The sequence below is a fragment of the Mesoplodon mirus genome (assembly GCF_964341445.2).
Source record: "Mesoplodon mirus genome assembly, chromosome: X".
NCBI lineage: Eukaryota > Metazoa > Chordata > Mammalia > Artiodactyla > Ziphiidae > Mesoplodon > Mesoplodon mirus.
In genome coordinates, this window is record NC_138981.1 from 118,602,585 (window position 1) to 118,627,076 (window position 24,492).

The following is a 24,492-nucleotide window of genomic DNA, read 5'->3' on the forward strand; positions in this document are numbered from 1 at the left end:
CTTTCTTTTCGCCTTCACGTTTGTCTTCTGGAAAACCCTGTTTCAGGTAAAGTGTACAAGAGCAATTGGAATTAGATGAAGCTCGATGAATACGTGGACTGGGGAGGGGCCATGTTTAAGAGAGTAGAAAGATAGTAAAATAAGAGTAAGGGGGAGGTCACCTCATTCCTTTTTCTTTTGAAAGAGCCCCAGATGTTGACTCTTTACCCGCACACTTCTCTCATATTGACCAGTGGTTCCACAGCTGAAGTATGTTATAAAAAGCCCCAAGTCACTAAGTGATATGGTCAGCTTTTCAACCAATTGAAAAGTACAGCAGAAAGCACCCACTCCCCAGCACCAACTCCCATTTTAAGAATCTGTACTTTCTCTCTTCTTTGGCTTCTACTGCCACATGTGTTTCTGTTTGCCTCTTCCTCCCTTGTATTTGCCTTTTCAGCCATCTTTATAGGAGCTTTTGGGGGCATTCACAAGTAATTAAGGTCAAAATGTGTGTTTCCCGGTGATATTTAAAGTTCCAAGAGAAGTGCCTTTAGATAGGAATCAGACAGGATCCAAGTATAGACCTACTGGATTGCCCAAGAAATGTAAGCCAAGGGTATGGCATTTGGGCATTAAAAGGCTACTTTAATTTTTTTTCTCAGTCTGTGTTTGGGAAGGGCATATTTCCAAATCAGTGTATTCATTCAACAGATTTTTAACCTTGGGGGAGGACAATCAGTTCATTTTGGTAAACCAAGATTAAGGATGTTATTTGGTGGTATGTGGATATTACTAAACTCAATAAACTACATATGTATAATTTCCTTCCCTTACAGAGAAACACTGGTGGGGCTTCCCCTGTGGTGCAGGACACGGGTCTGCACCCCTGTCCGTGCCCCGGTCCGCGCCTCCGTCCGCGCCCCGGTCTGCGCCCCCGTCCGTGCCCCGGTCCAAGAGGATCCTGCATGCCACGGAGCGGAAGAAACTAAAAACAAGAAAAAGAGAAACACTGGTGAAATGTCATCAAAATCGACTTCTCTTGTGCTGGTGAGATCATCCTCTTCCACTCAGTCAACTAAGAGCAATACTGATAAGTGTCTTTCAGTCAACAGTCAATGGAGTATTAATCTCCAAAACTCGATAGCCATGGAGTGGAAAATATTTGTAAACCTCAGCATCGTGGAATACAATCTGGTTGAATTGGAACGATTCCTAGTTACTAAGGGTTTAAATCCTGCATTAAGTTAACCGGAAATCCGCTAACAAGCCTACAGAATGTAATGACACTGGAGGCAATCATTAAAGGCACTTTGAGTGGATTCATTTGATTATATGTGTTTAATTATAAATGAATTATTATTTAAAAAGGGGAGGAGAGGGCTTCCCTGGTGGCGCAGTGGTTGAGAGTCCGCATGCCGATGCAGGGGACACTGGTTCGTGCCCCGGTCTGGGAAGATCCCACATGGCGTGGAGCGGCTGGGCCCGTGAGCCATGGCCACTGAGCCTGCGCGTCCGGAGCCTGTGCTCCACAGTGGGAGAGGCCACAACAGTGAGAGGCCCACATTTAAAGAACTGATTATGTTGCTAATATATATTTCACTGCAAAAGGAATGAAAGCACAATAGAAGAAGAAACAGTTCGAGTTGTTTTCTTTTTAATAAGCTACACTAAAAAGAATATTGAGATACAGTGATTTTAATTTCACTCAAGTGTGAAAAACAGTTTTTTCTCATGGTTTACAATACAATACTGTAAATGTCTCCAAGTTTGCATTAAAGTAAATGGGATTTGTTGGAACGCTTTCCATTATGCAGAATAGTCTTTCTTACCACTGCTGAATCTGTGTAATAATAATACTAAGAGCTATCATTGAGCACCCTAAAATGTGCCAGGCACTCTGTTAAGATCTGTACTTTACACAATTGTAAAGATAGTCACAGAAACTCTTAACTACTCTTTGTAGTCAGCTCTTGAAGTGGATTTCTTTTCCAGTACCAGCACTACCACCAATTAGATATTATCAGTATTTCATTAGAAGTGTGCCTAAATCTTCCCTGAACTGTAAGAGTCTTCATAGAAAATTACATGCATTTTTTTATTTGGTGAAAAATCCACACCTCAAATAACACCAAAATATAAGGGTAGAATGCATGTAATATAATATGGATTAAAGTTAACATCTAAGCTGTAGTTATCTATTTCAAAGAGTATTTTATAAAATCCAGTATAATTGAGGAATTAACAATCTGTTGACATTCACTAACAGCATTTGATCTACGCTCAAAGAAAACCCTCAAAATATCTAACACGACTTCATCTTATATATGTACATAATTCACTGAGGTTTTTCAGTTACAGGCCTACCTATTTACCTACCTTCATGCCCCCTCCCCCCAAAATAAGTTACCAGTGTAAATTAAAGAAACCCCTTAATCCCTTACTCCTTTAATCTTCAATCAAAAGGAAGAGGAAAAGGAATTTAAAATGTATATGAAATTAAGGCTTAAAATTATTCTTTTATTCCTCATTTGACAAGAACAAAAAGCCAGCAGTAGTATATGTGGTTCTTAAACTTTTCTGAGTCACAGATCACTTTTGATATTCTGGTGAAAACTATGTCCTCTCACCCTAGAAAAATGCATACACACATACACGTAGAAAAATATTACATGTAATTTCAGCTTCTTACATTCTCTGAAGCCCAGGTTAAGAACCTTAAGAACAAATGAAAAGTTTCTTACATAGTTAGGTAATGGTCACCATCCTAGGCTGTGATAGTAAACCAGTTGTCAGTGATATATAGTCAATGTATAAACCTATTAGTGGATGGATCTAGAGACTGTCATACAGAGTGAAGTCAGTCAGAAAGAGAAAAACAAATATCGTATATTAACGCATATATGTGGAACCTAGAAAAACCTAGACACAGATGTGGAGGACAAACGTACGGACACCGAGGGAGGAAAGTGGTGGGGGTGGTGGTGGGATGAATTGTGAGACTGGGATTGACATGTATATACTAATATGTATAAAATGGATAACTAATAAGAACCTGCTGTATAAAAAATAAGTGAAATTAAATTTTTTTAAAAAGTGGATGGAGCACTTAGAACTCCCATGAGTTGTCAAAAAAAAAATCTACGAGTGATATAATATGTTTTCATTATCTTTTGTAAGCAAACTGTGATATAGGACTTTCTAATTTGGCTGCCCTCATTCTTGACAAGTTTCACACGTTTATCTCCTGTAAGTATGTAAATAAGTTACCACCCATAAGTAGTAACTTATTCAGAGAAGACAAAATCATTCTACTTGATCTATTAACTAGAAGTAATCAAAGCTTCTGGATTCCATTTTCTAGATTTATCACTGGCCATAGGATCCTTAGTTTTCTGTCTTATGTCACTATTTGTAAATAAAGAATGTAACCACTAAGTTCACCTAGAAAAAGTGAGCCATGAATACATGAAGTTTTTAGACATATGAACCAAAAGTATTAAGCTACAGTCATCATATTATATGCACAGTCCATTTTTTTCATATATATGGCATTTCTAATTAAGTGAGGCTTTCAATTTTAACACTGTCTTTTAAATATATTGATTTATTTTCCCCAGCTTTATGGAAAGGAAGGATTATGTACTAAGAAAATGTAAGCAAGTGATATTTAAAAACTTGTATAATAGAAAATATAATTATTTTCTAAATAACCAGTTCAAAATAAAGCCTTCAATATATTAGAAAAATATTATTTTTAATATTTTATTGTGAAATAGAGGCAGCTATGTGTGTGTTAAGATAATCTTAAAAGAAATATAATAATCACATTGCTAAACATTAGTAGATTCACATTTTTATATTACATTCCTGCTTAAATAGGGAAAAAAAGCTCATCATACTATTATGAACCTAGTATATACGTGTTTCTGCTCAACATTCAAATAAATAAAAATTTCCTCTATTCTAAAATAATCATGTTACACAACCACATATTTTTAAAAACTAGATCTCATTCTGGTTTTCTACTGCCACTAACGGTGGGTATTTCATGGTCAGTCTCTTTTTTAGGATCTACCATATTTTTATACCTTTCCCCACGATGTCTTTCCAGGTATGGCCCCCAGTTAGGAGCTGGTCTGCAGCAGCTTACAATGCGCTGAAAAGCAAAGAAAAAAATGAAATTTTAGAGTGTTAAGTCTCCTTGCTAGCCAAAATGAAATAAGAACCATAGAAAAGTAAAAAATGATCATCTAAATTCTTAATGTACTGTCTACCAAAAAAATTGACACTCAAATGTAACCAATTGTTAATAGAATTGTATGAACTACAAAGCCAAGATAATTGAGTATGTAAATGATTTCAAAAGAAAGTGTTTTGTGAACCCATTCAAGCAACAATATCACTTCATATACTTTCAGTGAATTCTCAGACATTTCTCTCCTGGCCTTAGGGTGAGGGTTAAGTGAGGATCTAAACCAGTGTATGCCTGGGAAGTTTCAAGAACCAAAGAGAGGGTCAAGCCATTGATCTAGATCCACAAAGCACTCACCTAGATCTTGAACCCAATCTGCCTGCTGAGCCTACCCTGTCATTGTCCTATTGAGATGTCATAATCAACTCCCCTAGACCTCCATGGAAGAGGGATAACTCAGGGTCTAGACTGGGTTCAAGAAATTTACCAGAGTTTTTCCAGTTTTAACATGCTATTACAGTATGTATTATAACCAGATGAAGTTTTAAGGGTGAAAATTATAGATATAAAGGAAAAAGGTCATTTGCTTTGTGTCATCTCAGTAGAACTCAGTACGGGTATAGATACCATAACTTTTAAAGTATAAATAATATTAACATGCTTACTTGAAGGATGGTTCCTTCAGCTTGAATTATTTTTATAATAGCCATAATTGGAATCCAAATAATGCAGAAAATAATCATACGCCAGCCTAGAGCAACTCCCCAGTCAGGGTATGGAATTTGGGCATAATTAGGTCTATGAAATTGTACCAATGACCAGATCAAGATTGCCTGTGAAAGTAAAATATGAAAAGAAAATGGTAAAGATTAAGCTTTATTGCACTAATGATTTCATTTGCACTAAGTATTAGCAATTTGATTCCATTCCTTATCAAAAGCAATTAAAATGAAAATACATTCAAGCCAACTAAGATAATCAGGTAACTAGCCAGAAGATAAAATACTAAATGAACCAATCTAAATAACTTGTATTTGGCTCTGAATAGATTCTTCCAAAATTAGCACTTCCATATACTTATAAAAGATACAAATACTTGTACATCATGTATTTCAATCAAATACCGAAATACAACATGTATTTCGCTTATAATAGCATGGTTTTATTCTGTTCTATAAGCTAGCCAGCATATCAATCAATTCAATGAGAATGTAAAGTACACTTTAGTGAACATGCTCTGCACCTTGCTTAGCAGTTGTTTCTATTATTTTCTACTACACAGAGCACCCCTTACTCCACACCCAAAACACACACGCATTCACACATTGGTACATAATTACCAAAGAACCCTTCACTTTCTTATTGAGAAAAAAACAAGCTCAATATATGTTTGGGCAAAACAGTGACTCTTCAGGATGAAAACTAAGGCCAAGTTTTTTAAAAGGTGTTTAAAAAAAACCTACTAGGATGTTGCAGCATTAAAACTAATTATTTAGAAATCTATAAAGCAAACAAAACAAAATGAGCAAAAACTAAAAAATCATCTAGTAGTTCCTCTAAATTTACCTGTCTTGAATTTTATAGATATTCAAGTTTAATTTTAGAATTAAATAGATTAATTTCTTTCATTTCATTACAGTAATTTAAGTTTATTTCACAATTACCATAATTTTACATAACTACAAGAGAATGGCTGAGGGATAGTGGAATCTAATATATATGACTTTATACAAAATAGATGATAATGTATATCATTTAATATCTAATACTTTTGCATTTTAAAGTAAATCCAGTTGTCAAACCTAGTAATCAGTGAAAATTAGCTGGCTAAAAGGTCTAGCTAGATCTTCTAAGTTGGTAAAGCACTTATATTATTATGGAGACTTGTGGAGACTTGTGAAGTAAGGAAAACAATATTTAGTAGCACTGTGAAAACCATTTAGCAAGAATATGGAGCATACAAATATTTTATTTCAGCACACCCAGTTCCCAACCGCTCACTACTTGAACCTGACCTTATAATGTTAAAAACACCCTCTAAAACAAATTCTAGATCAAATTATGTAATGGCCTTTTCTAGGAAAACCTTTGAAGCATGGGGGCAGTGAGAACCAAAGCATCCTCTATAAGGCTTTGCCACTGCCCCACCCCCACCATTATCTCTAGTCCATAGAAATTCTCTGTCCCATTAAGTGTTTATTTTGGCATTCAGCCTTTTACTGTCCTGAGCTTTTATTTAAGGATATCATGTCTATATGTCATGTTTCTCCAAGGAGACATCTTTTGCTTTCCCCCAGCTCCTAAATAGCACCAATTTTTAACATAAACTATTGCCTCTATTGACACGCGTGAGTTTCTTTTAGTAATTTCAGATACTAAACACTTCACATAAAAAAATATGCATTAACAACTGAGTGTTGTTTCTTAGCAATTAGTATATTTAGATTGAATTCCTTGAAGGCAGAGACTGGGTCTTAAGCAGAGAGGTTAAGAACATTGTAGATGGCTCAGCATATTTTTTAGGGAATGAGCAAATGACTGGCTTTTAAAAATTTATCCTATTGATAATTTTTAAGTATCTAGGACCTTTAAGTCTATAGGAGCCTGGTTATTTTCTCAAATGGTAACTGTTTAAGCCTATGGCCTCAAAACTAAAACTACAAAGAAAGGCATTGTAATTTAGCCAACTTGGAGGCGCCAGTCATGAAGTAAAAGTTGAAAATCATTACTTTATGACCTTAATTTGCCTTACTCTATTCAGTGTGAATAATTCAAGTTTACCTTAGAAGTGTTTAAATATATATATTATTGATACCAAATTCATGGCATGTTAATACTTACCGTCAAAAGGATAGGCGTAATGAAAAACCAGCAAGCTCTCCACCATAGCCAGAATATCCACCTTTTTGCTCCAATCATCATTTCTATATCTTCAATGAATCTGTTGCCTCCTAAAAACAACAAAGAGTTCATTCAGCCCTTATTTATACTTTCATTCATTAATCATTGTGGCCCCAAGTCATCTTTCTATGTCTAAACGTTTTCCAATACTACAGCAATGAAGCATATATATACCTTTAACTACATTTTATTCATAATAAATTTTTGTCCAGTATATTATACTTAGCTATTACAGTAAACATAATGAGAAGGAATCAAACTAAGTCATTTTAGTAAAATGTGTAGATAATTCTATAGTCACTATTTACCATAAATCCAGATGATCCCTATTAGTTCCAGTATAGCTGCAATCAAAATGCCCCATCCAGCACAGAAGTGGTCAATCAGATGAACCCAGTAAATTCCAGCCTACCAAAAAATATCAGTTACTTTTAAGTATATTTTTAATTATTTCTATGATTGATGAGGTACTCAAATTGAATCTTCTAATTTGATTTTAACATATGCTCCTTGGTTTCACCTCTGCCAAAATGCGAAAAGGAATGTTTTCAAATGTAAACACAAACGTGGCTTTAAATATCTCAAACAGGATGTACCTTTTATTCTATACTGAGTCACTGTTAAAAAATACGCATTTAGAATAGTTGATTATCAAAATGATATGCAGTGTGTGCTCTGTAGTAGCTGCCAAGAAATACAGCCTATGTTTATAGTATATAACTTTATTGTAATTGGGGAAATTGTCCATTATTGGGCTCTTTCCCCCTCTGCAAAATATACTTACTATTGAAATTGTGTTATACTGGGGAAAAAACCTGGGCTAAAACTCAGAAAATCTTGATGCAAGTCAGACTTGGACTTGTCACTAAACATCCTCTTAAACCTTGGCTTCCTCATTTAGATTATAGAGTACATTCCAACTAATATTTTGTCTATGAAAAAATACTGTAGTACACCTGAGTCACACAGACGAGGCCAAGGAGAAACAAAATGAAGCAGCAACCCAAAGTTATGGGAACCCTCATTTTCTTCATCACTTTGGGAATTAAATCTTGAATTGTTGTTGTAATCGTTTCTTCAGAAGGGAAAAAATGACATGTCAACTCATTTGCCAATAATTTTAATCACAGAAATCAACTTCTATTAATCAAATTTACAAGTATGTGTTGAGAATATACGCTGGGCCCTACTTCTTACTTTTAAAAATCCACGGGGTCCTTTCTCTTGCCAGTGACCACTCATCAGTTCTGATAAAAATCAAATGGAGCTCTATTTGTTGGTTTTAGTCTGTTTTATAAGGTTTTTCGTTGGTAGCAATTATAAGGTAACAGGTTCCCAAGGGCTGAAGTAGTTTGAAAGAGGGTTATAGGGAAGGAAGAATTCTAGTAGAACTAGTAGTTATTTATATTTGAATAAATAACATGGAGACAGAAAGGCCTTCTAGGTTTAAGAAATAAATGTGTCCGTGAAACAGGGTACTGGCTAAAAGTAGAAGGATATATGAGTAAAAGGATTAAGAAACATGTTTGAGATTTTTGAAGGGCTTTGAAAGTCAACTAGAGGAAGCCGGACCTTATCCTGTAAACTATTAAAATGGTTTATGTAAGAGCACAGTATGATGAAATTCAGAATCTTTAGGTGTGGACCCTAGGGGAAATCCCTATGTGTACACAGAACCATGTGCAAGAATAGTCACTGCAGCAGTGTGTGTAATTTTTAAAAATTGGAAATAATCCAAATGCCCATCATTATGGCAACAGATTGTGAATTAATTAGCACTATATGTCTATGTGTCAACATGGATTCATAATACATATAAAAACAACTGTCAGAATGATATGTATGCTATGAAACTTCACATTTATGTGAAATTTTAAAAATTTATATGTTATTTATGGATACATATAAAATGTATACAAACATGGTCTGAATAACATACATAAGCCATGGTGACAGTTGCTTCTAAGAAGGAAGAAATGTGAATTGTATTAGACAGAGAGACACAGGGGACTTCAAATTTATCTATAACAGTTTAGTTTTCTAAAAAATATCTGAAGCAAATATAAAATATTAATCTCTGCTCCTTTCGGGTGTCTGATACATGAGTACTTTGGATTTTTCCATATTTAAAACTTAAGTTAAAAGGAACTTTCAGAAAGATGATTCTGAGAGTAAAAGCTAGAGGGAGGCAACAAGGGTAAGAAAAGGATGTTTTTAAGTAGAGGAAACAGGAGTAAAATATAAGAGGGATATGTTAACATTGGGAGTATTACTTACCAACGGAAGCAAACTGCGAGTCGAGACCCAAAGTCAAAAGCATGAAGAAAAATAATATGGACCAAAATGGCCCACCTGGGAGTTGAGCTAGAGCTTCTGGATAAGCAATGAATGCCAAATCAAAACCTAAGAAAAATGAATGGCATTTTCATTTAAAATTAGTTGCCAAGAAAACTCACATATTTGAACATTTGCAAAATAAGATACTAGAAAAATCTCATTTTAATTTGGCAACCCAATCCATAATATACATTCTTTAGCAACTGTTTCACTTTCACTTTTAAAAGCGTTTGACTGGGTTGTTCTACGATGTGATAATGTGAACATATGACGTGAATTAAGCTAGTGAGATAAATTTTGTAAATGGTACATTTCTCACATAGGAAATCTTAACTATATCAATGATTTTGTTCAGCTGATTTTATTTATTTTTTAATTAATGAAGAACAATTGTCTTAAACGCCAGAAACCTAAATTAGGTCACCTTAGCCTAGAAATTCTAAAAAAATTACACTATCAAGAAAGATATGTTCATGGAATTAACTTTTTAGTCTTTAACTCTCTTTCCAAATGTTTACTCAAAATCACTATAGGTAGTGCCATTTAATTATTTTTTTCACTGTATATTTCACAGCCGTGTAGTGCCATTTTATTTTTTTTATTGAAGTATAGTTGATTTACAATCTTATGTTAGTTTCAGATATACAGCATAGTGATTCAGTATTTTTTGCAGATTATACTCCATTATAGGTTATTACAAGGTAATGGGTGTAATTTTAGTGCCGTTTTAATTATTATATGGATACCTGCAAAATTGTATGTAATGAAACTATAAATTGAATCTTATTTTCTATTTGTTTTGTTTGTTTGTTTTTATTTTTGACTTATTTTAAACATTTTATCAAGAAGGCCCTTTTTTTTATACAGCAGGTTCTTATTAGTCATCAATTTTATATACATCAGTGTATACATGTCAATCCCAATCGCCCAATTCATTCTATTTGATGTATGTTACCTTTAGAGATGCTTTATTAAAAAATTTCAGTCATGTTATATGATACTCAGTTTTAAGTATTTTAAGTTTCTCCAACCTCCCAGAGGACTGCTCTAGGAGTCAGGAGAATTAGCTTCTAGCCTAGGCTCTGTCACTTCCTAATGATTCGATCTTCTGCAAGACATAACATTTCTGTGCATCAATCCACTCCTCTGTAAATGAGGAGCTGGATACTAGATGATCTCCAAAGTCCTTTCTAGTCCTAACATCCTATTCTCATTCATCAATCTCTCCATCAAATGATACTAACCATAAATAGAAATTTAATAAGAAAGTCCTACTTAAAACAACCCTAGAACTCTGTTCCTGAGAATCTTTAGCCAGATAATTAAGCATCCCTAGTTAATGTCTTTAAAGTTAGGAAGTTCACTAATCAGATTCCTTTCAAGTTGGACACAGCTGTATACTCACTCAGTTGTGTTTCTATCTGTATGACATTTGTGCATTTTAAAAATTCAGACCTAATAGTGTAATTTTACGTGGATTAATTTTTATATATAGTCTCTCATACATTCATATATACATATTAACACACACATGTATATATATATGTATGTGTATATAGATATACATACACACAAATGAAGATAATGCATGTAAAGTGCATAGCATGATGCCTGATACTTGCAATTGTGCAGTAAGTAGTTCCTATTAAGGACTAAACAAAATTTGGAAAAGATGTTCTTAAACAAGTGTTCTGGAATGTACTGTTGTTTCTGAGATCATCTAAGAATGATTAAATCATTAAAACAATCAAGTTATATAAGATGAAATGAGAAAGAAAACACAATACCCTAAATCTTGAGTGCTTTAATTGCTGTAAAATATATCCGTGTTTCTTAAATGAGCTATATTGAGTTAATCAAAGTTAATAATATATAGCATTACATACCTGATTTTACAACTTGAGACTTCCTTTCCAGATATATGAGCCATGTGTCCCAATATAGAAAAAATAGCAAATCCAGCGAACACACTAGTGAGGCAATTTGTCAAACAAATTACAATGGCATCTGAGAAGCAGTTGTTATTGAACTTATTGTAAGATAACAGAGCAACTAAACCACCCCAAGCCACTGACAAGGAATAAAATATCTGTGTGGCAGCATCTTTCCAAACCTACAAGAGAAAATAATATTTAAAAACACACTCTTAATTTTTCATTTGTATAAAATATTTCATATATACAAATGAATAAATATTCATACAAGAACAAAATAAATACCCAAGTACCCACTACTCAGCTTAAGAAATAAAATGTTACTTGTCTATTAAAGCCTCCCTGTGCCCCTTCCTGATCATATCACTCTTCCAACCTCAGTGGTAACTGCTATCCTGACTTCTGTGTTTATCATTTCTTCAATTTTCTTTATATTTTTACTAACCTAAGCAATATGGCATTTAGCCTTACATGTTTCTGAGTTTATAGAAAAGTTTTCTTAAAGCATATAAACTTATACAACCTGCTTTTTCCATTCAGTAGTGTATGAGATTTATCCATTATCAATTTGAACCACATGAAATTTCAATTTTGTAAGTCAAAAATGAAAGAATATAGGCAAATTCATATGGTTCAATTAAATGTATGTAGTTCTGAACATTTTTTTCCACTGCTGTATTGCCCCACTAAATATTGCCAAATTGTGCTCCAAAGTAGTTGCATCACTTTGCACTGCCACCAGCTGGTATGAGAGTTCCCATTCCCCTACATCCTTGCCAACACTGGTCAGAATTTTTAATACTGTCCAAATTAGTGGCTGTGAAATGAGTTTTGATAACCCTAAGTACTTTATAAGGTTTAGCATGTTTTTATGTGTATATATATATTCCATAGTCTTTTCCTGTGAAATTCCTGTTCATACTTTTTGCCAATTTTTTGTTTGGGTTATTCGCCTTATTTGAGCTCTAGGAATTCTTTATGTAGTTCGGATTCTAATCCTTTAGCTGTTATATATGTTAGTTTTTTTCTCCCAATTTGTGGCTTATATTTTTCACCTCTTAACATTGTGTCCTTTGACGAACCAAAGATTTTGTTTTAATGTAGCTGAAGGTATTCATCTTTGCTTTTATGTATTGTTCTTGATTTCTCTGACTTAAAAAAAGAATCCTTAGCCCAAGGTCATAAAGCTACTATCCTATATTTTCTTCTAAAAGACTTAAAGTTTTGCTTATATCCTTAAGTTTTCAGTTCACCTGAAATTGATATTATGCAGATTAAATTAGAAATCCCAACACACTGTTTTCTAAATGGAATATCAATTATCTGAAGATAATTGATATTATCAATTATGTCCAAAGATAATTGATATTTTCAATTATATCATTTGGATATCAATTTCATATCAATTGGATAGTCCATCCCTTTCCCACTGACCTGCATCCCCACCTCTGCCACATATCAAGTTCCATATGTTCATGAATCTGTTTCCGAGATTACTATTCTGTGCCACAGGTCTGTATGTCTATACCTAGGCTAACACCACATTGTTTTTATACCTATAGCATTATAATATTGTTTCATATCTGGTAGGACAAGTCTTCCTCACTTCCTCAGAAACACCTTGCTTTTTTGCCTTTTCTCCTTTGCATAAATTTTAGAATAAATTTTCAAGTTCCATGGAAACTGTGCTGGGAATTTGGTTGCAATTCTATTTACTCCACATATCAACTTGGGGACAATAAAAACATTAATTCTTAACAAGGGTGGTACTAGGCAGTCTTTGAAGAATGATGATACATTTAGGCATCCCCTCAGTCATCCAGTACCCTCATTCCATGTTTTGATTAGAGCCCCACGTGGCTGGCCTCATCTCTCCATCTAATTCAACCCCTTTATCATTCCCCCTTTCACAATTTACCCCTCCTATGTCTCTGCTAAAGGACAATAATAAATCTTAGAAACTAACCTAGGTAAATCCATTTTAATAGTAAAATTCTGTAGATATAACATTACCCCAAAGAAAAATCTAATTGTGAAGACTTCACATAATAGGGCTGGCATATATGTAGGCAAAAGTGTGTTTTTAGTCCATCTGAAAACAGGACTGGTCAGTGGAAGGCAGGCCGTATAACATGCTGACTAACAGTTCTTGCTCTGGAGTCAAAAAGAATGAAGCCTAAATCCAGTACGTCTCACTTTCATTGAATTTGATTTATTTAACATCTTCAAGCCTGTTTCATCATCTATAAAGTGGAGATGATGATGATGATGATAATAATAGTAGTAATAATTATATACCCTAGGAAGGATGTGAGAATTAAATGAGATAACATATGTAAAGCAATTAGTAGGATACTCAGTGATAGCTATTATTGTTTTTATGGAAAAGAAACATGAACTGATACTCGGTTTCTTTTGTGGAAGTTAAAAACAATAATTTTCTCCTTGAAAGATATGTAATCCATTTCCAATTTCAATTGAAATAAAGTTGTTAGGAGTGAAATAAATACTTACTAGGCCTTCGGAATACAGCTTGATGTTAGATTATTATTACATTTTATTTCTCACAGGATTTTTTTATATAGAAGTGAAATATATATATATATATATATAATATATATACTGGCAGGAAGCCAGTAGGAAGTAAAATGGATGGATAAATAGATGGATAGATAGACAGCTAGATCACAGTTAGTTCACTTATGTATAACAAAATCATGTGAGAAAAAAATGCTCTCTTATTTCTTAGGCGGTTGTACATATTAAGAAATGAACAACAGGCTTATGTTGGTCTCTCAGCTGCTTTGACTTGATACATTATGTATGCATATGTGAGTGGGGGTAAGGAGGCTGGAGGTCGTGTGGCAGGTTTGCATTGTGTAAGAATGCTACTGCATACCATGATGTACCTAGGCTGCAAATAAAAGTGAAATATAGTTCCAAACATAGTTATAATCTCTGTATCTACCCATCTCATAGCTATATACAAGATTATTAGTTGAGTGATTAGGAAACCTTAATTCAAGATGCAAAAGCAGGCTATGTAGATTTAATTAAATGTGACTCTTCCTGGGTCTCAACTTCATCACTGTAAAATGACGGAGTTAGTAAAATAGTCACTGGAGGCCCCTCTAGCTATAAATTTCTATGGTTCTCTACTCTCCTAGAGATATCAGTAGAGTTCAAATACTTAAAGAAAAGGAAAAAAATATATACTTATGATTGCATGTTTAGAATATGGATTGGAGAGGAATAAAAAACATCTAAGAAAAAATTCTCATTGCCAGCAAACCCAAAGAAGGCATGAGGGTAGTGTTTGTGTTGGGGAGAGGAGGTAGGATGATTAAACTGTATGTTTCATAAGGAGCTTTAGGCTTAGCTCTGATGTTTTAAAGACAATAGAGACACCGAAACACAGACCAGTATGAAATAGTCATATAAAATTTTCTGGATAGTTTCATGGAGCTATAAAGCCCAGGTGATCTGAGGCTTGTAAAAGCCACTTAAAGGAATATCAAAGGGGTTTTTCAACTGTGCTCCAAGTTATGAGGTTTAAAGAAAATGGAGGGTCCACTTCTTAGGGAAAATGTTGCATCTACAATAATATAGTATTATATAACAGCAATAATTAAAATACTTGTGTCCTCATATTTATATAACAGTTTACCATTTCAAAGAACATTAACATATTTTATCTTGTTTAATAACCTAACAGAGGGAGGATGGTGAGTCCCAACTTCCATTTTATTTGCTTCTCATGCATTACCAAAAATGGTCTAGATGGAAAGAGACTAACAGACAAGATTAAAAGATATGAGGCCCAAGATAAATGAAGAAATCAACAGTGGCCTACGGACACATCAAACTATGTTAATCTCCAGCACATAAACAATAAAAGTTCATGGTTCTAAAATAATTTAGGGTTTTTTGGTTAATTATTGAGTGAAAATTATTTGGACACACAGAAGGTAACTGAAGGCCAGAGATTGACCTCTCAATTTTCAAAAAGGGAAAGGATGGATTTCCATGACTAAAAACTGATAAATTTGACTTGCTTACCAGAAATGTTCTACAACAAATAATTAAATATCCAGATTGTGAGTATTTAGAAAGTCACAATTGCTGGAAATTAGCATGAGTTCCACAAAGAATACCATAGCATTTCCATTTCCATAGCCTAATATCCATTTTGGCTAACACTACTAATATGGTAGATATTGTAGTGTTTCTTGATTTTAATGTAATATCGTGGGGTTTTACCTGACCAGAAGCTTAATGTGTTCCAAGAATGTGACATGACTACTAAAAAAGTGAAAGTGTTATTAGCCTGTATCAATAGAAGCATAGTATATAGAGTACACTTACTGACAATGCTGTCTGCAGTCAAAATTGTAAAAGATTTTATGTACCTATAATACACACAGCCATTGTCTGGAGATGGACTAATATTATAAGGGGTTACCAATTCATATTCATGGCACATATTTATGTGTCTGGTACAGGTAACAGTTTTGTTTATGGAATGCTTCATCCATTTCAAATTTATGTTTTAACTTCATAATATTAACTTTTGATACTAACTTTTGAGGACAATTAAAATTTATATTAGACCATTAAACCATCAGCTATAATCTTTAAATCTACTACGAGTTTATCTGATAAGTCACATAGCCCTAGTCATCAATTTGTGGGTATTCATGCATGAACTATTCTTTTTCAGATTAATAAGCCCCAAATCCTTTTGGTCAAATAGAATCAGTTTGAATAAAATGACTTTGAAAATCCTATTGCTAAAAATGATTGTCTCACTTCCAATAAGAGAGCATTAGTGCCATGTTCAATAGTTAAATCAGACATCCTAGGGGACGGAAACACTAATAAACTTAAGTACATATTCTTTTGCAAGCTACTATATTATGGCACTCAATGGCAATCAAAGATTTTCAATATTGGCTTTTAAGTTTTACCTCCTCAGATAATTTGAAATCCAAATTGTCTTACCTCAGCTTCCCTAAGTTTTGTAAAATTCGACTGTGCTCCAATATAGTATGAAACGCCTTTTGATGCACCATCCAGAGTTGCCCCTCGGATCAGCAGGATGAGCAAGGCAACATAGGGGAAAATAGCTGTAAAATATACCACCTACCAAGAAGAACAACCAAAAGTTAATGTTATTTTTTTAAATCATGGTGTATAATTATATACAAATAAAGTTATTAGCCAGTTGAAATTAGTAAAATAAAGTATCAAAGATTTCATTAGGTTATTAATGTCCGATAATACTAATACCAATGTGGGCATAACTTTCTCTTTCTGTTCTCACCACTCTCAAATGATCCACTTTCAAAACACTCTGATGTATGAAGCAATATTTACCAGGTTTGTGTTGTAAATACTCAATACATTAGCAGTGGTGACTTGGAATCTAGATCGAGTGCCTTCCTAAATGTATCCTAATAAATGTCTGAGGGGACTGAATAGCACCTCTTGGTAAATTACTGCATTGATGTGGGAAGGGAAATGATTTTAAACCCTGCAATGATACTCAATCCCCAAGGAGAAGGAAAATCTCCTAGTAGGTGTCCAAATCCCACGAAAGTTGATGAAGTGAATACTTAATCAACACTTGCTATTATTATCCTTAAAGCTACCATTAAGAGAGTTTGATAGCACACATATACACGTGTGAACTGCTTGTGTCCTAGATAATACATGGTTCCAGATGAGCAGACTGCCTTTGAGGCTGGCTTTTCATTAATGTGGATGATTTCTTTGGTCCATAGATGTCCTATGTTTGATCATATGCCCAAGGAGATGATTTAAACAAGTCATCCAGAGACCAATAAAAATTAATTGCGTGGGTAAATGGCTTTTAATGGATTCTTTCAATATTAACATCAAAAAGGAGCCAAAGGTTTCAAAAATGTGCAACATTATTTTGGAAAGTTTCCACTGACTTTGTGATGTTCACTGTGTTTTTCTGATCTAACAGCATGTCTCGTTACAATGTAACATTAATTGACTGTGCTAGATATTGTACCAGAACACAAAGATAGTATCCACAGTTATTCCTGTCGTCTGTCTTTAAGGAAATTTCAGTCTAGTAGTTACAAACACATACACATTTACTTTTCTGAGTACTGTCCAACTGCTCACAGAGAAAATTTCATACTGTTCTCTGAAATTGCCACAATGTTCTCTGAAAGTTTAAAAAATAAAACAATGAAGTGGGAAATGTTTTTCAGAAGAGGACTCTGCTGAGACAAGGTTCTGAGTCAATTTTGGCAAGCTTTAAGAGAACAATGGTATAGTTTTTTTCCTTCTCTCTCTAACAAGGGGAATCCTGACACTGTCACCCTATATAACATATATAACAAGGATCTAAACTTTCCAAACCAAACATTGCAATATATAATTCCATTCAAGATGCTTCTTTATTATAGTAGGACAGAAATACTCCCAAGCCTCAGAATGCTGTATCAGCTAGAAGGGCCCAAGTTTAGAGAAATTGCACACATCTAGTACTAATTTTTGCTTGTTTTGTTTTATTTTTAATAATTGCAGTGTTCTTATGTATTTTCTTAGAGTGAGGCTGCCTACTTAGAAAGCTTTTCACACATTTGAATGTTCCCATCATAGAAAAAACATGCATTTGGTACTACCTGGCATTGAACTACAATGAAATTGGAAAACAGCTACATCACTGTCTAATGTGTTTTCTAAATTACCTTCCCAGAAGACTTGATTCCTCTAAATAGTGCTGCTCCAACTATGAGCCAGGCCAGAAGAAGACAAAGTGCTAAATACCACACAATGACTCCAGTCTCATCCAATCCACTTGACCGTTGGCACCACTTTACTGAAAACACATAAGCCCTTTGATGAACACACAATCACTTGTCTTTTTTTTTTTTTTTTTTTTTTTTTTGCGGTACGCGGGCCTCTCACTGTTGCAGAGCACAGGCTCCGGACGCACAGGCTCAGCGGCCATGGCTCATGGGCCAAGCCGCTCCGCGGCATGTGGGATCTTCCCGGACCGGGGCTCAAACCCTTGTCCCCTGCATCGGCAGGCGGACTCTCAACCACTGCGCCACCAGGGAAGCCCCACAATCACTTGTCTTAATACATTGAATTTTTTAATATCTTTCATCCAGGGAGAAGCTTCATGAGTACTTTATTAATACATCAACATTGTGTGAGTCTTTTATTGATACAGTTGCATGGAGGGGCAAACATAGTTCAGTGAAAAATTAGGCTCTGAACTTTCTGGTCAACTGCAGCCAATCCAAAGTTCCAAACCCCAGAATAAAAGACACACTCATTCCTTTAGCTATGATTTTACCCTAATATTTCAAAGCCCCTGTATGGAAAGAATTTAACCTTACATCAGATTACTTCATTTTACTTGTTACGGTAGTTTTTTCTCAAGTTCAAATGATGGAGAAAACATTTAAATTGTATTAAATATTTTCTTATTCATCATACTTGTAGTTATCAAACCTAAATGGTCCCATTATTTATACCTTTTTCAAAGGTATAATTCCATGATTTCCACTAGGGACATATATGGATCTAGGATTTTAATTCTTAGCTTGATATTTGGAACATTTCAAGGTCCAAATTTTAAAAGAGTCACAAAGAGCAACAACATGGAGCTGAGGAAGAGCTCATTACAGCAATAGTCAAAGAAGTTATGTAAGGGTAAAGGGTAGGTATACAGTAAGGAGATAAAAGAGAGCTCAGTTAAAATTAATAAAAGCACATATAACCCCAAACATCTATTTTTACCATATAATGACAATTATGAGCAAAATGGATAATGAAGAATCTCAGCCTTAAATAGCAATTTTGCCCCCAATATTACTCATCACCCACCTGTTTATCATTAGAACTTGCTCATTAGAGTCTAAAAGTTGCATATTTTTCCTTCACAGCAATGCCCTAGCTTATAGCTAATAAACACTGTATAAATCATCACTGAGAACATTGTGCCCATTTAATAACTAATTTATAAATGACAATCTATTAACTATGAGCTAATTTTGCAGGCTACTACTACTCACACAGGCTAGGTAAACATTTGAGTCAAACGAAGTATAATTTGCTCTGACTTGACTCCCCCCCCTTTTTTTCTACTTATATGGGTTAAGAAAAGAGTGGATCAATATTTTATGGTTATAAACATTTTTAATAACATCCGTTTAAGATGTAGATAATTTACTGTACTCACTTCCAATATTGTTCACTGGGAAGCCGCCCTGGCTGATAAACTTCACTTCCATTGATGCAGGTAAAATTGTTGGCGTCTACCCAGCTTTTATTCACTTGGAAGATTTCACCTAGCTTTATACTCACATGACAATGTGTCACTAAAAATTAGAAAAAAGAATACATACACAGACACATACTTAGTTTTAGAAGAGTACTTACCTGGAAAAAAAAAAGTTTTAATGATGAAATATTTAAAGTACTGTCTAAATTGTTACTTGGTGAAGGTGGAGTAGAAATCTTACAAATGGAATAAGCCATGCACATTCAGCATCTGAAATCCTCTCTACTACTAAGCTGGGGGTGAGTATGAAAATATCTGCCTTTTTAAATTGTGGTTCTATTTAGAGTAATAACAGCTATAGAGTAACAATCATTTCAGTTGGGACTTAGTGCTCTAAGGAGCTTTTCATATGTGGACTTATTTAACCTATATAGATAAATGACACCTTTAAATTCCTAAGAAGTGTTAAATCTTTATCACTTTATCCTCCAATATACACAGGCAATCCCAGTGGTAATAGTCTACAATATGGATGCTACATTGTCCCAAAGATTAGCAACACTCAACCATCAACTGAAACACTATTACTATCATAAATAGTGCTTTTCTCTCTTACCACTTTCCCATTTTCTTCCTTTTCTTGATGCCCACAACTTAGGCCTGCAAGAAGTACTCCAAGTAGTGGTTTAGCCTTACTGGGTGCCCTCAGAAATTAACATATTGCATTAATCAATTTTCAGGTTATACATGCTTTATTCTGCTTTTATCAGTAACCTATGGCTCACTTAAAATTGAACCTAAATTGGTTAGAAAATGATTTAACCCTTTAATCTTCTTAGAAAATATAAAAGAATGATGCAGAGTTAATAATATTTTTTAAATAAATAAATGAATTTTACCTACAGGAGATCTGCTACAGGTTTCATCTGCCCAATAAGAACAAGTTTTCCATGGTAGTTCACGTTGAAAAGAAGCAAACATGTAGTAAAGACTATGGGCAATTATGACATTATAATAGATTGTCACAAAAATGGATATCAGGACCATTGCAATCCCCACACCTGGAAAAGAGAACAATTAAAATAAAAAACAAGTGAAATTTGTTTTCCTAATTATTAAAGCTGCATCTCAATTTCCACAAAATCTATTTTAAAATGAGAAAACTGTTTCAAACAATGTTTTCTCTCTCTCTCTCTCTCTTTTTTTTTATGTGGGGAGGCAGTACTACTGTCTGAGTAGCTTCCTTCTCAAAATTATTTTGATGATTGACTTTCTGAGACAGTTTTTTAGTTGATCAGAAAAAGGTTCTAAGATCAAAGACCTGTATTAAGCCATCAAATTCACATAAGGGAAAAACATGTTCATTATTCTTTCTTATTAAGTCTGTAAATTCTGGTCAGAGTGGATATTACTAAAAAAAAAATTATTCAAAGCTCATATCCTATCGACTGGCTGACCAATACTTCCCTCTTCATCTATAAACCAGCATTTTTAAAAACATCTTTATTATAATTGTAGTGTAGTAGTTTCTGCTTTATAACAAAGTGAATCAGCTATACATATACATATATCCCCAGGTTTCCTCCCTCTTGCATCTCCCTCCCTCCCACCCTCCCTATCCCACCCCTCTAGGTGGTCACAAAGCACGGAGCTGATCTCCCTGTGCTATGTGGCTGCTTCCCACTAGCTAGCTATTTTACGTAAACTGGGACCAAGTGAGAGAGTGGCATGGACATATATAAACCAACATTTTGACAAGTAGAAGATAAATCCTCTGAATGAATGTCCTAAAAGGATAGTGTACAGCATTTCTACAAGTGCATGTAAAGAAAATTCAATAATTCAGTAACAATCGAAATTTAAACTTCTGAAATTCCTTTAACTCAGTAGTTTCAAAATACAGCAAGCATATTGAATGTAGCTCCTATGTTAAGACTAGCTTTTGTGACAAAGCAAGAGAGTGGCATGGACATATATACACTACCAAACGTAAAATAGATAGCTAGTGGGAAGCAGCCACATAGCACAGGGAGATCAGCTTGGTGCATCGTGACCACCTAGAGGGGTGGGATAGGGAGGGTGGGAGGGAGGGAGACGCAAGAGGGAAGAGATATGGGAACATATGTATATGTATAACTGATTCACTTTGTTACAAAGCAGAAACTAACACACCATTGTAAAGCAATTATACTCCAATAAAGATGTTAAAAAAAAGATCAAAGAGACATATCAACAAAGAAAAAAAAGAGTAGCTTTTGAGGTAGCTTCCTTAATATTCCAGCACTATATTCTATACACCTCGCTATAAATACATTTTTGATGTTACACTGAAACCTTTACAAGTAGTTTTCAGCAGCTAGCACATACCAAGATGATATCTAATCTTCAAACAGAAAGGCTATTGGATGTTTAATAACAATGAAAGCATTTTAAAAAAACCTCTCCTAGTGTCCTATTCCATGAGGAGCATCCAAGAAAAACTAGTGACCTGCCCTTCAACTCTTCTGAATGAGGCGTTCTAAAGGATATGCAAAAGCAAGAAGACAAAGACCACATATGAAGTAGAAAAAAAGCCAGAGCCATAAAGTTAATGCACAAGACTGTGTGCCAAGAGCATTCAAAAGGTGAAAACAGGAAAATAATGACACCTTTACAACTCTCTCATATCCTTCTTAACCCCTACCATATCTGCAGCCCAAGGTAAAGAGAAATATAAATTAACATTTGATTTCTAAATTCGACAGTGTCAAATAGTCAGAAAAGCAACGTATGCCCTTTTGCCTTTAATATGAGGACAGCTATACGCAGGAATAGACCAATAAGCACAATAAGGAAAACATTTTAATACCAACCTTGAAACAATGGTAGAATCCTCCAAACTGAAACTGGACCTAAGCTAGCAAATTGTCCCAGTGAGCACTCTAGGAAGAACAAAGGTAAACCAGCCAGTGCTAGCATAATCGCATAAGGTATCAAGAAGGCACCTAGAAAACACACAAAAAGAACAAAAGCACTGTTATATGCCCAAATCTTGATGGCACTTTGACAACTAGCACAACATTTTGAAAGCATTCTGATATAGTGGAGTCAGAGAGTACTGGGTTTAAGCTCCAAATTTACTACTGTCTGTGAGAAAATAGTTGATTCTCTAAATCTTGGATTCCTCATCCATGAAATGGGGATGCTAGTATTACCTAATGAGGTTGCTGTGATTATTAAAAACAATAGCCCGGGGCTTCCCTGGTGGCGCAGTGATTGAGAGTCCACCTGCCGATGCAGGGGACACGGGTTCGTGCCCCGGTCCGGGAAGATCCCACATGCCACGGAGCGGCTGGGCCCATGAGCCGTGGCCGCTGAGCCTGCGCGCCCGGAGCCTGTGCTCCACAACGGGAGAGGCCACAACAGTGAGAGGCCCGTGTGCCGCAAAAAAAAAAAAGAAAAAAAACAATAGCCCATAAAAAGCAATCCAGAGAAGTTGAATGATCACAGGCTTTGGAGCTAGATAGCCCTAGCTTTATATCCTGGCTCCATCATATACCAGTTATGTGACCTGGGGCAGTTTACCTAACCTCTTAACCTTGGGTTCCTCATAAATGGGAAGAACAATGCCAACTCATCAGTTTGTGGTAAGGGTTAAATCATAGAGCCTATGTGAAAACACTTGGCAAAATGGGCAGGCACATAGTATATTTTCCAAGTTAAGTTCCCTCCTTTCTCCTTAAAAAACAAACAGTTTTTAAGACTTAGGGTTCAAATGTTAAATGTGGCTCAAAGTGGAAGTTACTGCAGCTAAGTTCAGTATTCTCCAAATAGTCATAAGGGTCTTCACTCAACGTTAATAAGAAACATTCTTTTTGGTGGAAGAATCTGAACAACTGAGATGCATTCAGAATTAACTTTCAATTTCATAAGGACTACATTCTGGCCAGTTAAATGAGAGTGGTAGTATCATGTGCAGCTTTGGGGAAATGTCCTTAAAAGAAAGGAGGCATGTCTTTCTTCACGTTTCCACCAGCCTGGTAACAGAACAGTTCAGCAACAACTTGGACCACGAGGTGGAAGATGTATGTTGAAGATGACAAAGCAACAGAGTATAACAAACCAGGGCTCCCAATATGTTTATGAATCTCCCGTGCCCACACTGAATTGCTTGTCTTTTAATCAACTCTTTTTGTTTAAGTTATTGTTGCAGTGAAATATTATTCAGCTTTAAAAGGAAGGAAATTCTGACAAGGGCTACAACATGGATGAACCTTGAAGACATTATGCTAAGTGAAATAAACCAGTCACAACACAACGAATATTGTGTAATTCCACTTATATAAGGTACGTAGCATAGTCAAATTCATAGAGACAGACAGTAGAATGGTGGTTTCCAGGGCATGTGTGGAGGGGAGAATAGGAAGCTAGTGTTTAATGAGTACAGATTTTCAGTTGGGAAAGATGAAAAAGTTTTGGAGATTGATGGTGGTGATGGCTGCACAACAATGTGAATGTACCTACTGCCACAGAACTGTACATTTAAAATTCGTTAAAATGTTAAGTTGTATATTTTATATACTTTATGACAGTTTAAAAAATGCCAGAAAAAGTCAATGTTAGCAACAGTCAATGTGCATGATGGGAATATTTTCCAAAATCTTTGAGGTGCTCCCTTGGGTACCAGTAAGATCAAAATTCAAAATTCTATTGTTAGAGACAATGTTACTGGGCTTCACTCAATTTTATTTGATGAAATAAGAAATTAAATGTTAATATAACCACAATTACATGCCAAAGGAAGTGTTATCACCCAACTATTAAATATTTAAATCCTTCAATGCTCTATTCTTACTTCTCTTTCAGTTTGTATGCCCTACACTGACATGAGGGAA

General features: G+C 34.9%; 1 protein-coding gene across 1 annotated transcript; it reads right to left on the reverse strand.

Moving 5' to 3' along the window:
• Positions 1-3,991: 3,991 nt before the first annotated feature.
• On the reverse strand, positions 3,992-22,691 carry LOC309797125 (sodium- and chloride-dependent neutral and basic amino acid transporter B(0+)-like; the record flags this gene model as incomplete). Its single annotated transcript, XM_082610549.1, is given in 14 exon segments — positions 3,992-4,138; positions 4,840-5,007; positions 7,016-7,125; positions 7,384-7,483; positions 8,032-8,150; positions 9,353-9,478; positions 11,299-11,318; positions 11,320-11,525; positions 16,348-16,488; positions 18,075-18,195; positions 18,197-18,205; positions 19,577-19,715; positions 20,518-20,679; positions 22,471-22,691. Coding segments are annotated over 14 exon segments (1,788 nt in total). The 5' UTR covers position 22,691.
• Between the last annotated feature and the right edge of the window lie 1,801 nt (positions 22,692-24,492).